We start from the raw sequence: 13,450 nt of genomic DNA, 5'->3' as shown, positions 1-13,450 counted from the left end.
CATGATTTAGAATCCAGAAACATCAGTGCAGCACTGAATGAAAGCTGCAAGGATCTGTCAGGAGTTCAGAAACTCGTTGACCTTTTATACACACACACTAATTACAAACAGATCACAGGTGAGGGTTGTTACCTTTAATAGCCATTCAAACCTCTTTGTGTCAACTTGTGTGTATGTTATCAGGCCAAAATCACCAGGGTATGTAAACTTTTGATCAGGGTCATTTGGGTAGTTTCAGTTGCCATTATGGTTTAAAAAGAGTAAACGCAGTTGACTGATAATAAATGGCTTCAGCCAAACACTAACCATGAGTGAAAGGAATGTTTTTGTTATTTATATTCTCTGAAAAATGGCCACGAAATAATAAATTCTGCCAGGGTATGTAAACCTATGAGCACAACTACACCTGCTTTGTGCAGTGATTTTGAACAGAGCAGCCCAGATCCTCCTCTTTTCAGGTTCCTCTTCGGTGCTCCTGACCCCTCCCCCCTGTTGTGTCCCCACAGCAAGCAACTTGGGGGCACCCAAACCGAGCCACAACTCCGTGTCCATTCAGGCATGGAGCCACAGTTCGGCCCCATCCCCTTTTTCTCCTCATTGGCTGACTGTCTCTGATTGACAGCAGTGTGAGCCAATGGCGCTGCACTGCTATGTTGGCCAATGAAGGGGGGAGTCCCGGTAAGCCGAGACACTCCTGCAATATCATTGGAACAAGAGGGAGCTCAGGTAAGTATTAAGGGGGCTACTGCACACCGAATGCTTTTTATCTTAATGCATTAAGATAAAAAACATCTACCTTTACAATCACTTTAAGGGGTGTATTCGGGGTGTAACATGAATGCACTGGTCCCCGCACTTCCTCGATCCCTGCTGTGCCAGCTAGCGGGGGTTCTTCACCCGCTAGCTGTCAAATCTTTATATGTAAAAAAAAAAAAAGAGGACATGGGAAGCTCTGCCCACCCGGCCGCATCACTCATTCACAGTGCTCTGTGAATGGAAAACTTCAAGGTCTGGCAACCTATGTCGGCTTGTAGTTTTCAATGAACTAGCACGGCGCTGTGAGCACTGTGGTAGTTCATTCATTCTTCCTGTCAGCATGTATCGGCTTACTCGTATGATGAAGTATACAACCTGACAGGTCTGGAGGAGACCTGCATGACCTCAGCAATCTGCTAATCGCTGGTGCAATGCTTTACAGGCTTCTGCAACAGAAAATAACTGCACATTCTTTTTACCAAAAAAGTACTTGTCCTTTAATCCTGGCCCTAAATGGGTTATGGTCCTTCTAATAGTGGCCACACAAACTTCGATTCTGTTATCTGATTGGTGCGTGATTCAATCAATCTTCAAACGGATGTATAACCAAAGGTTCCCTTCCGATTGATCTAGGTTCAATTTAGATCAGATAATGTAAAACCTCATACTTTTTAGCAAAAACTTTAAAATGTGAACAGGCAGGCCCTAATGAGTTTGAAACGGCCTAAACTGCTGGGGTACTGGATGTCAACATGTAGAGAAGAAGAATAAATCCACAGCTACAGAAACCGCCAAAAAGGTCCCTGGTGTGTAGCATTACAAGTGCATTTTGTTAAAAGCATGCGCATTACATTGTGTTAGCTTTGTTGCTTTTGTGTCGTTTGTAAGCCATATACTACAACGTAGAATGCCTTTTGGCAGCTTACAGCTTTGTTCTGCTGCTGAATGATTTGTATGAGTGATAAGAATGGTTTTCAGATTTTACATCAACACATATGAAAGTCTCTTTTATTTTTTTTTATAATGCTAAAGTTTCTCCAGTCATGTTCCTACAAAGTACACCCTTTGTTTGTGGTATTCAGTGCAATACTGTACTAATTTTCCTGCGGTGTTGTTTACAGTCTTTCATTCCATTGTTTAGTCTGCAGGATTTTTTTCCAAATGGACAAATCAGCGGAGACCTTGGTTTACATTTATAACAGTTTTTTATGTATCATTTATAGTATTTTTCTTCAGGTTTCCATTGATTGCATGATTTTCCTGGGGGTTCTCTTGAATTTAGAAATGCTGTTATTATTATTATTATTATTTTTTTATTATACAGGATTTATATAGCGCCAATAGTTTACGCAGAGCTTTACAATATAAAAGGGAGACAATACAGTTATAATACAATAAAATACAAGGGGATTAAGAGCGCCCTGCTCAGAAGAGCTTACAATCTAATAGGGTGGGGCGTGTGTTACAAAAGGTTGTAACTGTGGGAAATTAGCTGATGGAAGTGGTAAAAGATTAGTTGGAGACGTTATAGACTTTCCTGAAGAGATGAGTTTTCAGGGATTGCCTGAAGGTAGCAAGAGTAGGAGATAGCCAGTAGGGCTGAAATGATTAACATAGCATATCACTGACAATTTGCGCCAAAAGGCATCATCCCGGGACTCATAACGGCGGTCTGTTTGGAGGAACTTTGATCAGTGGTGAGCTTGGCGCAAATCATCAGTGATATGCTGACTATGTTTTTATGCTTGTAATAAGCTGCATTTTATTGGGGGGGAGTGTTATACCTTTTATTTAAATAAACAATGTGGCTGTGGGGGGCGGGGATAGTGTTATTTTTTTTGCTGATCCGAAAATTGATCCAATCTGTGACTCTGATCCGAGGAATGATCCGATCCGTAAGTTTTTTGATCCGTTGCACCCCTAGTCCGCACCTTCCCCCCTGCCGGTCCGTTAGAATCCTGTGTATCCTCCCATGTCCTATGCATGCACCACGTCCATGAGGACGCAGCTACGCCTGCTTGCATTCTCCACCCAGCTGACGTCCCGCCAGCAATGCACCTGCGCTGCTTTCGGCTCCTCCTCCCCCCTCTACCCAGCAGCCTTCCGATAGACCCGCCACAGAGCGCAGGCACGGCAAGCCTTCGCCGGGCCGATTTCCAGCGCTGCCGTGATTGGAGGTTGTGCTCTGCACATGGGTGCATCCATCTCCCGGCTTCGGGGTGCCCTTCGCTCCATTCGGAGGAGTCGGCCGAGTCACGTGTGGTGGGTCCGGACTGAGACTCCGCCCCACACCACCCCGGCACACCGAGGAGGAGCCGCTGTTACCATGAAGGGGTGAGAAAACCCGACACACCGGAGGGGGGAGGGGAGCACTGAGAGGAAGTGGGGCAGTGACACCATGTGAGAGGGGAGGAATCTGTCATCTATACTGGGGGGGACACGTGTGTGTGTGTGTGTGTGTGTGTGTGTGTGTGTGTGTGTGTGTGTGTGTGTGTGTGTGTGTGTGTGTGTGTGTGCGTGTATATATATATATATATATATATTTCTCCCCTTTTTTCATTTTTTTTTTTTTTTTTATCGAAAAAATAATCGGCCGATTAATTGATTATGAAAATAATCGTTAGTTGCAGCTCTAATAGCCAGACAGGTGGAAGTAGCGAGTTCCAGAGGATGGGAGAGGCTCTGGAGAAATACTGGAGACTAGCATGGGAAGAGGAGACGAGAGAGCTTGAGAGTAGGAGGTCTTGAGAAAAGTGGAGAGGATCATTTGGGTGAATGGCTTTGTATGTTGTGGTTAGTATTTTGAATTTAATTTGCTGGGTGATTGGGAGCCAGTGTAGGGATTGGAGGAGATGGTTTGCAGACACTGAGCAGTTTGTAAGATGTAGAAGTCTGGCAGCAGCATTCATGATTGACTGAAGAGGGGATAGCCTATGGAGAGGCAGGCCAAGGAGAAGGGAGTTGCAATAGTCAAGGTGAGAGATAACAAGGGAGTGAATGAGGAGCTTGGTGGGTTAATTTGTTAAAAAGGGACAAATTTTTGAGATGTTACGGAGGTGAATTCTACAAACTTTTGACAACGATTGGACTTGAGTCTGAAATGACAAGTCAGAGTCTAGGATTATACCTAGTACCCTGGCGTGAGAGGAGGGACTGATAGTTGCATTGTTGATTTTGATGGAAAAGTCATGGAGGGGGACACGGGCAGGGGGTAATATTGCACCATTTTAGAGAGATTTAGTTCAAGGAAGTGGTGCAACATCAATTCTGATATGTCCGTTAGTAAGTTAGTAATGCAAGAGGAGACAGAAGGACTGAGGTGAGGAGTAGACAGACAGATTTGGGTGTCATCGGCGTATAAGTGGTAGTGGAAGCCGTGGGCGGTCATCAGGTGGCCAAGGGAGGAAGTGTAGATAGAGAAGAGAAGGGGTCCAAGAACAGAGCCTTGGGGGACCCCCACAGAAAGGGGCAATGGAGAGGAGGAGACAGAGTTGTAGGTGACACTGAAGGAGCGCTGTGATAGATAAGCAGAGAACCAGGATAGAGCAGAATCTCAGAGGCCAAGGGAATGTAGTTTGAGAAGGAGCGGGTGGTCAACAGTATCAAAGGCCGCAGAGAGGTCAAGTAGTAGGAGTATGGAGTACTATCTGTTTTAGCAGTTAGTAAATTGTTGGTGAGTTTTAGTAAGGCAGTCTCCGTGGAGTCTTGTGAGCGAAAGCCAGACTGTAAGGGGTCAAGAAGGTTATTTTCACTGTGGTAGGAGCTAATACGGTTTTAGACAAAGCATTGTAGAAGTTTAGCGGGGAATGGGAGTAATGAGATGGGTCTTAAGTTGTTCAGGTTGGTGGGGTCCAGTGAGGGCTTTTTAAGGATGGGCGTGATCTGCGCATGTTTTAGAGGGGAGGGGAAGATTCCACTAGAAAGGGAGAGATTGAAGATGTGAGTGAGAGAGCATAGGATAGAAGAAGAGTGCGACCATAGTAGTTGTGAGGGAACAGGATCCAAGGGACAATTGGTTAGGTGGATCTGAGAAAAGTTTTGTAGCCTCTTCAGTAGTAGCCAATTCAAAAGAATTCCCTGTTTGGCAAGGTATGTTGGGTGGGGAAGATATACACACAGTGGAGATGTCCTTACGAATTGCATCAATCTTGTCTTTGAAGTGATTGGCAATGTCTTGGGCAATGAGAGAGTTAGTGGGTAGAGGGGATGGGGGATGAAGCAGAGAGTTAAAGGTTGAGAAGAGCCGACGGGGACTGGATGACAAGGTATTAATAAGAGAGACAAAGTAGACGTGTTTGGCAGCAGGGAAGCAGGAATTGTATTTTAGAAGGGCAGATTTATATAGGGTGAAGTCTTGCAGGCATTTGGTTTTATGCCACAGTCGTTCAAGAGCACAGCATTGTCGCTTGAGATCTCTAGTGTTGTCGGTTTGCCAGGGATGTAACGGTCGGGGCCTGATTCTGCCTGTGGCTAGAGGAGCAAGTGCATCTAATGATGATGAGAGTGAACTGTTGTAGACAGAGGTGGCCAGGTCATGACAGGGGAGAGATTATATCATATAGGTGGTCAGTAGCAGAATAGAGAAGAGAAGGGTTAAAGTGGTGAAGGTTCCTACAAGTAATTGCTGCTTGGAGGGATGCGTGGTTGGAGGCAAGGATACAGTGAAACTAATGAGGTTGTGATCAGAGGAAAGAGAGTGTTGGTGAGGATGCCTGGGTTGCAGAGATGGGAGAATACAAGGTCAAGGATATAACCATTGGAGTGAGTTGCAATATGTGTCCATTGGGTTAGGTCAAAAGATGAGGTTAAGTCAAGAAGTTTAGCTGTAGTTGGGCTGTTAACATTGACAGGAATGTTGAAGTCGCCCACAATGATGGTGGGTATTTCAGAGGCGATAAAGTAGGGTAACCAGTCAGCAAAGTCATCAGAGTGCGATACCGGCCCAGGAGTCCGATTAAATTGCTGCAAACCTCAGAGAAATGGGAGAAAACAGCCAAAATACAGTGCATCCCGAAAGAAGCGAGGAAGGTATGGGAAGGACTTGGAAGGTGCTTTGTGGGGATAGAAGGAATCCAACTCCACTTCCTTTCTGCCTGTTGGGTCTGGGGGAGTGAGTCCAATGGAGGCCACCATGGGAGAGGGCAGCAGGAGGCAAGCTGAGTCAAAATTTTGAAGCTAGGTTTAGATTATGGTGAGTATGTTAAAGCCATACATTTTTTACATCGTTTCTAAAAACCTTGGTCTATTGGGAGTGCAGGATTTTTAGTTTTAAAGTGAATTGCTGGAATGCTTAAATGCACTGTACATTAGGGCTAAAAGTCTTTGGAAAATGAACTGTCTCACCTGTGTGAGTTTGATGGAAATCCCATTCTAAAACGAGGGGGATTAATAAAGGTTCATGCAAACGGATTATTATAAGTGTGTTTTTTGTTTTTTTGTTTTTTTATGGCTAGCTTAAATTTTCTGTGCTTTTCCTATACATGGTTGCACTCTGGTATATACCAGTGCTTCTTTGAATTGATGTTTACCCATGCATGCCTGTCCGTCTTATTTCCTGAACTTAAAAAAAGGGAAAAGAACGGAAAAAAGTACACCCTTATTTGCAGAAAAAAGTGAATTTTTTATTTATATTTTTGCAAATGAGCCTTCGAAATATTGCATCTGTGATCAGTGGCCCACTGGTGCAATGCACAGGTTCATGCTGACTCTTCCTCCAGCTCTATGTCCCACTTAAAAGCAGGAGGAGTTGTCAATGGACTACAAAAATAATAATCACTGTACTTGTACTTGTGTTCCCTTGATAACTAGAAGTTTGTCTGCGTGTTGGGGTTTGGAGTTCGTTCATTGAATAACGCAGCTGTCGGGTGAGACTGGTTTAAAGGGATATGAGGGGTCTGTATGCAACCCTGTTAACGCCCTGGGGGGGGTGTTGTGTGTGTGGGGTTGATTGCCCCCTAAACCATAGACATATGCAGTGTGTGTGTATCTATCTATCTGTGTGTGTGTGTGTGATATATATATATATATATATATATATATATATATATATATAATAAAATGTGCATCTCATAAAATTAGAATATCATCAAAAAGTTAAAGGGGTTGAGGAAGGGAAAAAACAAATTGATGCAATTTAAAAGGGAGGAGAGGTTTTGTTAAAAGGGAGGATGGGTTTTGGGGAGGAGAGGAGAATATTGTTGAATAAGAGTCTTTGGGATTTAAAAAGGGGGATTTTTTTGGGGGGAGGAGGGAAAGGAGGAGGAAATGGACTATAAATAGACTATAAATAGAAACAGCAGCTGGAGGGAGTTGATGTGTCCCGGAAGAGTTTGGGGGAAGCGCCCCCCTCTGACGCAGCATGGAGTAACAGGGAGGATCGAATTAATCGAGGAAGGGTACTCTTCTTATTTCTTTGTCTTCATCACCTTTCTTTTGTTTTGTTTTTTGTTTGTTTTGTTTTTTTACCTGAGTTTGTTTGTGTATCCATCTTTATTGGATAGTATATTGGAAACATACAGGAGTAGATGGAATGGAATGTAACGAGGTATTATTACATTTTTATAAGTGTGGCTGTATGTACAGAAATGAAATGTTATATACAGAAGAATTGTTCATTTTTCTCCTGTTATAAAAAGAAAAATAAAGAAATAAAAAAAAGGGGTTGCAAAGGCTCCTGTTTTTCATCTTATGCATTAAGGGGAAAAAACACTGTGCAGTCACTGGCCCCCCCATTTTACATACCTGAACCCAGAATTTCAGTCAGTGCATCACCCGCCATCCCTCTCTCCACGGGTTCCCGGCTTTTGATTGGATATCGTGATAGCAGCGCAGCCATTGGCTCTCGCTGTTGTCAATCAAATCCAATGACGGGGGTGCTCGGGGGCAGGGCCGAGTCCAGCATTCGGCATCCATAAAGTAACCCCCCTCGAGAGCTTCGGGGAGGAGCTGCTGAGGGACCCCAGCAAAACGAGCTGCACAGTGGAGGTAAGTATGACATGTTTGTTATTTTAAAAAAAAAATTATCCTTTAGTATCACTTTCATTTATTTCAGTAATTCAATAAAAAAAAATGAAGTTCCTATATTATATTGATTTGTTGCACACAGTGATATATTTCAAGAATTTCTTTATTTAAATTTTGATGCATATGGTTTACAGCTAGTGAAAGTCCAAAATTCAATATCTCGGTAGATTCGATTATTACAAAAGACCAAAAAAAAAAAGATTTTTTAATACAGAAATGTTGGCTTACTGAAAAGTATGTCCATGTACAGTATAGTATGCACTCAATACTTGGTTGGGGCTCCTTTTGCATGAATCAGTGCAGCGTGGCATTGAGACGATCATCCTGATGTTTCCACCTCCACTGTTGGTATAGCGTTTTTGGGGTGATGTGCAGACCGCCAAACATGGTGTGTATTATGGCATCCAAAGAGTTCAATTTTGGTCTCCTCTGACCAGAATATATTCTCCCAGTAGTACACAGGCTTGTCTAAATGTTGTGCAGCAAACCTTAAGTGAGCTTCAACATGCTTTTTCTTCAGCAATGGAGTCTTGTGTGGTGAGTGTACATACAGGCCACGGCGGCTGAGTGTATTACTTATTGTTTTGCTTTGAAACAGTTGTACCAGCTAATTCTATGTCTTTCTGAAACTCTCCATTAGGGGTCCTTGGCTCATGGACAACTCTTCTGATAATTCTTTTCACTTCTCTTGAGAGAAGCATCTGGTTGTGGCTGGTTTATTGTGAAATGTTCTTTGCACTACCGGATTATGGCCCCAGCAGTGCTCACTGGGCTTAAATGAGGTCTTTGCTTTTACTCATCTTGAAATGTTTCTTGTGTGACACCTTGATAATGAGACACCTTTTTATAGGCCATCAGTTAAGACTGACCCAGCTGATCTTAATTTCTACAGAGAAGGGGGCAGGATTGCTTTCTGATAGATTTCAGCTGGTGTCTTGGCTTTCCATGCCCTTTGCACCTCCCTTTCTTCATGTGTTCAATACTTTTTCCCTGTGTCATTCCACTTTATTACACTTAACTTAATTTCTGAACTTGTTTTGGTTTCTTTTGTATGTTTGGATTGCATGGGTTGTTACTGACGTGGTGAACATTTCATGTTAATAGCACTTTTAGAAATATATTTAATATATTTACCTAGAACAATGGTGCCTTGTTCAATACTTATTTTACCTGGTGTGTGTGTGTGTGTGTGTGTATATATACAGTTGTGCTCATAAGTTTACATATCCTGGCAAAATGTATGCTTTCTTGGCCATTTTTCGAAGAATATGAATGATAACACAAAAACTTTTCTTTCACTTATTAGTGTTTGCCTGAAGCCATTTAGTATCAACCAATTGGCAACTGTGTTTACTCTTTTTAACTCATAATGGCAACAGAAACTACCTAAATGACCCTGATCAAAAGTTTACATACCCCTGTTCTTAATACCATGAATTGCCTCCTTTATCATCAATGACAGCTTGAAGTCTTTTGTGGTATTTGTGGATGAGGCTCTTTATCTTCTCAGATGGTAAAGCCACCATTGGCAGCTTTACCTCTTGGCAAAAGGGCTCCAGTTCCTGTTAATTCTTAGGCTGTCTTGCATGAACTGAACGTTTTGCGATCTCCCCAGAGTGGCTCAATGATATTGAGGTCAAGAGACTGAGATGGCCACTCCAGAACCTTCACTTTATTCTGCTGTAGCCAATGACAGGTTTACTTGGCCTTTTGTTTTGGATCATTGTCTTGTTGGAATGTCCAAGTACCTCCCATGTGTAGCTTCCTGACTGATGAATGCAAATGTTCCTCCAGTATTTTTTGATAACATACTGCATTCATCTTGCCATCAATTTTGACCAAATTTCCTGTGCCTTTGTAGATCACACATCCCCAAAACATCAGCGAGCCACCTCCGTGTTTCACAGAAGATTTGGTGTACCTTTCATCATAGGCCTTGTTTACTCCTCTCCAAATTAAGTGTTTATGGTTGTGGCCAAAAAGCTAATTTTTAATCTCGTCACTCCACTCCAAATGACTTTGTGCCAGAAGGTTTGAGTCTTGTCTCTGTTCTGTTTGTTGTATTGTAAGCGGGATAATTTGTGGCATTTACATAGTAATGGCTTTCTTCTGGATGGTCGCCCATGCAGCCCATCTTTCTTCAAGTGCCTCCTTATTGTGTATCTTGAAACTGCCACTCCACATGTTTTCAGAGAGTCCTGTATTTCACCTGAGGTTATTTGTGGGTTTTTCTTTGCATCCTGAACAATTTTTCGGGCAGTTGTGGTTGAAACTTTAGTTGGTCTACCTGACCGTTGTTTGGTTTCAACAGAACCCTTCATTTTCCACTTCTTGATTAGCGTTTGAACACTGCTGATTGGCATTCTCAATTCCTTGAATATCTTTTTACATCCCTTTCCTTTTTTATACAGTTCAACGACCTTTTCCAGCAGATCCTTTGATAATTCATTTGCTTTCCACATGACTCAGAATCCAGAAACGTCAGTGCAGCACTGGATGAAAGATGCAAGGGTATCAGGAGTCCAGAAACTCATTGATCTTATATATACACACACACACACACACACACACACACACACACACACACACACACACACACACACACACACACACACACACACACACACACACACACACTAATTACAAGCAAACACATCACAGGAGAGAATGGTTATCTTTAATAGCTATTCAAACCCCTTTGTGTCAACTTGTGTGCATGCTATCAGGCCAAAATCACCAGGGTATGTAAACTTTTGATCAAGGTCATTTGGGTAGTTTCTGTTGCCATTATGATTTAAAGAGTACACACAGTTGATTGATAATACATTTCTTCAGCCTAACACTAACCATGAGTAAAAGAAATGCTTTTGTGTTATCATTCCTATTCTCAGAAAAATGCCCACAAAATCATAAATTCTGCCAGGGTATGTAAACTTATCAACACGACTCTTTGTGTGTATATGTATGAATGTGTGTATTATAAAATATCAAAAAATAAAATATAGATGTTTAGTGATTGAATGTTGGTCTCTTCCATTATGTTATTTTCTCACCTTTTGGAGCATATTACACCCATATTTATGGTGTATCGTGTAATATGCTCTAGCAGCTCCAGCTGCAGGACATGGGACAAGAAGCGAATTGAAATTTCTGCAATGGGATGCACATGGCAAAAAAAAAAAAAAAACCTTAAAGGGGTTATAACTCTCCCTTGCTCTATCCAAAATGGAAAAAAAGTTTTGCCTATAGTGCTACTTTAAAGTGAAATTTTGTTTTTCTTTAACCACTTACAGACCGGAAGATTTTCCCCCTTAATAACCAGATCGTTTTTTGTGATACGGCACTGCATCCTTTTAACTGACATTCGCGTGATCACTTGACACTGTACCCAAACAAAATTGACGTCCTTTTTTCCCCACAAATAGCTTTCTTTGGGTGGTATTTGATCACCTCTGCTGTTTTTCTTTTTGCGCTATAAATAAAAAAAGTGTAAATTAAAAAAATATATATATATGTTTTACTTTCTGCTATTATAAATAGCAAAAAAAAACATATTTCTTCATCAGTTTAGGCCAATATGTATTCTTCTACCTATTTTTGGTAAAAAGAAGATCACAATCCGCATATAAGGTATGCGCAAAAGGTATAGCATCTACAAAATAGAGAATAGATTTATGGCATTTTTTTTTTACTTGTAATGGTGGCGATCTGTGATTTTTAGCGGGACTGCAGACAGATCAGACACTTTTGACACTTTTTTTTGGACCTTTGAAATTTCTACATCGATCAGTGCTATAAAAATGCACTGATTATTGTGTAAATGTCACTGGCATGGAAGGGGTTAATACTAGAGGGCAATCAAGGGGTTAAAAATGTGTTCCCTGGGAGGTGTTTCTAACTGTGGTGGGATGGGACTTACTGGAGGAGGAACGAGATCAATGTTCCTAATCACTAGGAACAGATCTCTCTCTCCTTCTCTGTCAGAATGGCAATCTGTCTGTTTACATTGACAGATCCCCATTCTGGCTCTTTCTCGTGGCCACGCGCATCGTGTCCCCCGCCTTACAGCACGCGCGCCTGTTGTGGCTCTTAAGGGAGCCAACGTACAGCTACTGCAATTTGCGGGAAAGAGCCAACCTGCCGCAGTATAATAACGGCGGCTGGTCGCTAATTGGTTTAATTATAAACCTGTTATACTTACCTGCTCTGTACAATGGTTTTGCACAGAGCAGCCCCGATCCTCCTCTTTTGGGGCCCCCTGCCAGGGCTCTTGGCTTCTTATCTTCTCGGTGTGCTATCAGCCTTCCCTATGAGGATGAAGAGAGAGGCGCTGTTGTCATGCAAAGCACTGGATCGTGATCAGGCTCAGGTAAGTATAAGGCAGGGAGTTGCACACAGAAGGGGTTTTGTTTTTGTTTTTTTCCTTTTTTTACCTTAATGCATAGAATGCATTAAGGTAAAAAAAACCTTCTACCTTTACAACCACTTTGATTGTTACAAACACTTACAGTCTGGATCTCTGAGGTAGTCAATATTCACGCTTCACAAAATGTACTTACTGGATTTACTGTTTCAACTAGCTTTACAATAGTAATTCCCAGCTGTAAAGGTTTTTCAGTAAGCATGTGTTGCTATTGAATGACAACAGATACCACTGGTTTAAGGCCTTTGTCAAATCAATAAATTTAATTGAGTTTAAAGGTGAATAAATTTGACATATGTTAGGAACGCGGCAAGTGTGGATAGCATTTGCTCTTTTTAGGCTAAATATTTTATGATGCAATTTTCTTTGCAGTGTTCCCCTCAGGAGTTTTTCTTAATAGTCAACACATTGTGTCACTTGGAAAGCCAGCTTGAAGCATTGATTCCTGCCATTAAATCTCAAATTAAATCCAGTTTGCTGAACAAGATTTTCACAGAGATTCCACAAATCCTAAGTCCAGTACAGAAGTTTGCAGAGGTGTTAAATGAAGAGGCTGCAAAGTAAGTATATTGTGCTAAGAGAAGAAAAATTTTGGGGTTTCGTAGCATTGTGCTTTGTTCCATTTATAAAATTCTACATTAGGTTTTATGGCCAAGTCTTTACATTTCACTGCCATCTTTATGACCTCCAGTTGAGGGTTCCATGCTTACCTTTCGGTGGCCAGACAAGAGTGTGACTTTGGCAGGGTAGTCAGTAGCTAAACTCCAGAATTTCAGGAAAGATAAATTAATACCTAACAAGTCCTCCAAAAAAATGGAAACTGAAGTGTTTGGTGCTTTTAAAGAACAGTAGAAATCATCCGTGAATGTTCCTTCTTACTTGTTCTCATCACATTTGTTCCCCATGGCAACAATGGCTAAGAGACGAAAAATGACATTGAGTTGAGACCTATGGCCTGATTGATAATGCTGTGGCACGACCTTATCGCAGACTTCCTGCTTTCTAAATGTGCTCTGCCCATTTGTAAAGCACAGCAGGCAGGCAAAGCCACATTCATTTTATGTTTTTGGTGGGGGGTGCTGGGAATAAGAGAACTCTTGACTTTGACAGTCAAGTGACCATCCTCCCCTCCAATCGCAGAAAAATTTCTGCAGCATTTTGTTGAGAATGTTCCAAAGGGCATTGCATGTTCAACTCCACAGCCTGCATTTTGTAAATGTAAAATGTAGGAACAGTGTGTAATAAACA

The 13,450-nt window shown here is 41.8% G+C and overlaps 1 protein-coding gene across 1 annotated transcript in view; it reads left to right on the top strand.

Moving 5' to 3' along the window:
• The window catches only part of MSH3 (mutS homolog 3), a 290,671-nt gene that overhangs the window by 157,538 nt on the left and 119,683 nt on the right, over positions 1-13,450 (top strand). Inside the window, exon 14 of the mRNA XM_077462464.1 lies at positions 12,575-12,762. Within this exon, the coding sequence (XP_077318590.1) occupies positions 12,575-12,762 (188 nt within the window). The remainder of the gene's footprint in view (positions 1-12,574; positions 12,763-13,450) is intronic.

This window comes from Lithobates pipiens, unplaced genomic scaffold (genome assembly GCF_037356315.1).
Source record: "Lithobates pipiens isolate NorthernLeopardFrog02 unplaced genomic scaffold, aLitPip1_a1.2 Scaffold_3, whole genome shotgun sequence".
NCBI classification, from domain to species: domain Eukaryota; kingdom Metazoa; phylum Chordata; class Amphibia; order Anura; family Ranidae; genus Lithobates; species Lithobates pipiens.
This window is presented reverse-complemented; position numbering and strand designations above follow the sequence as displayed.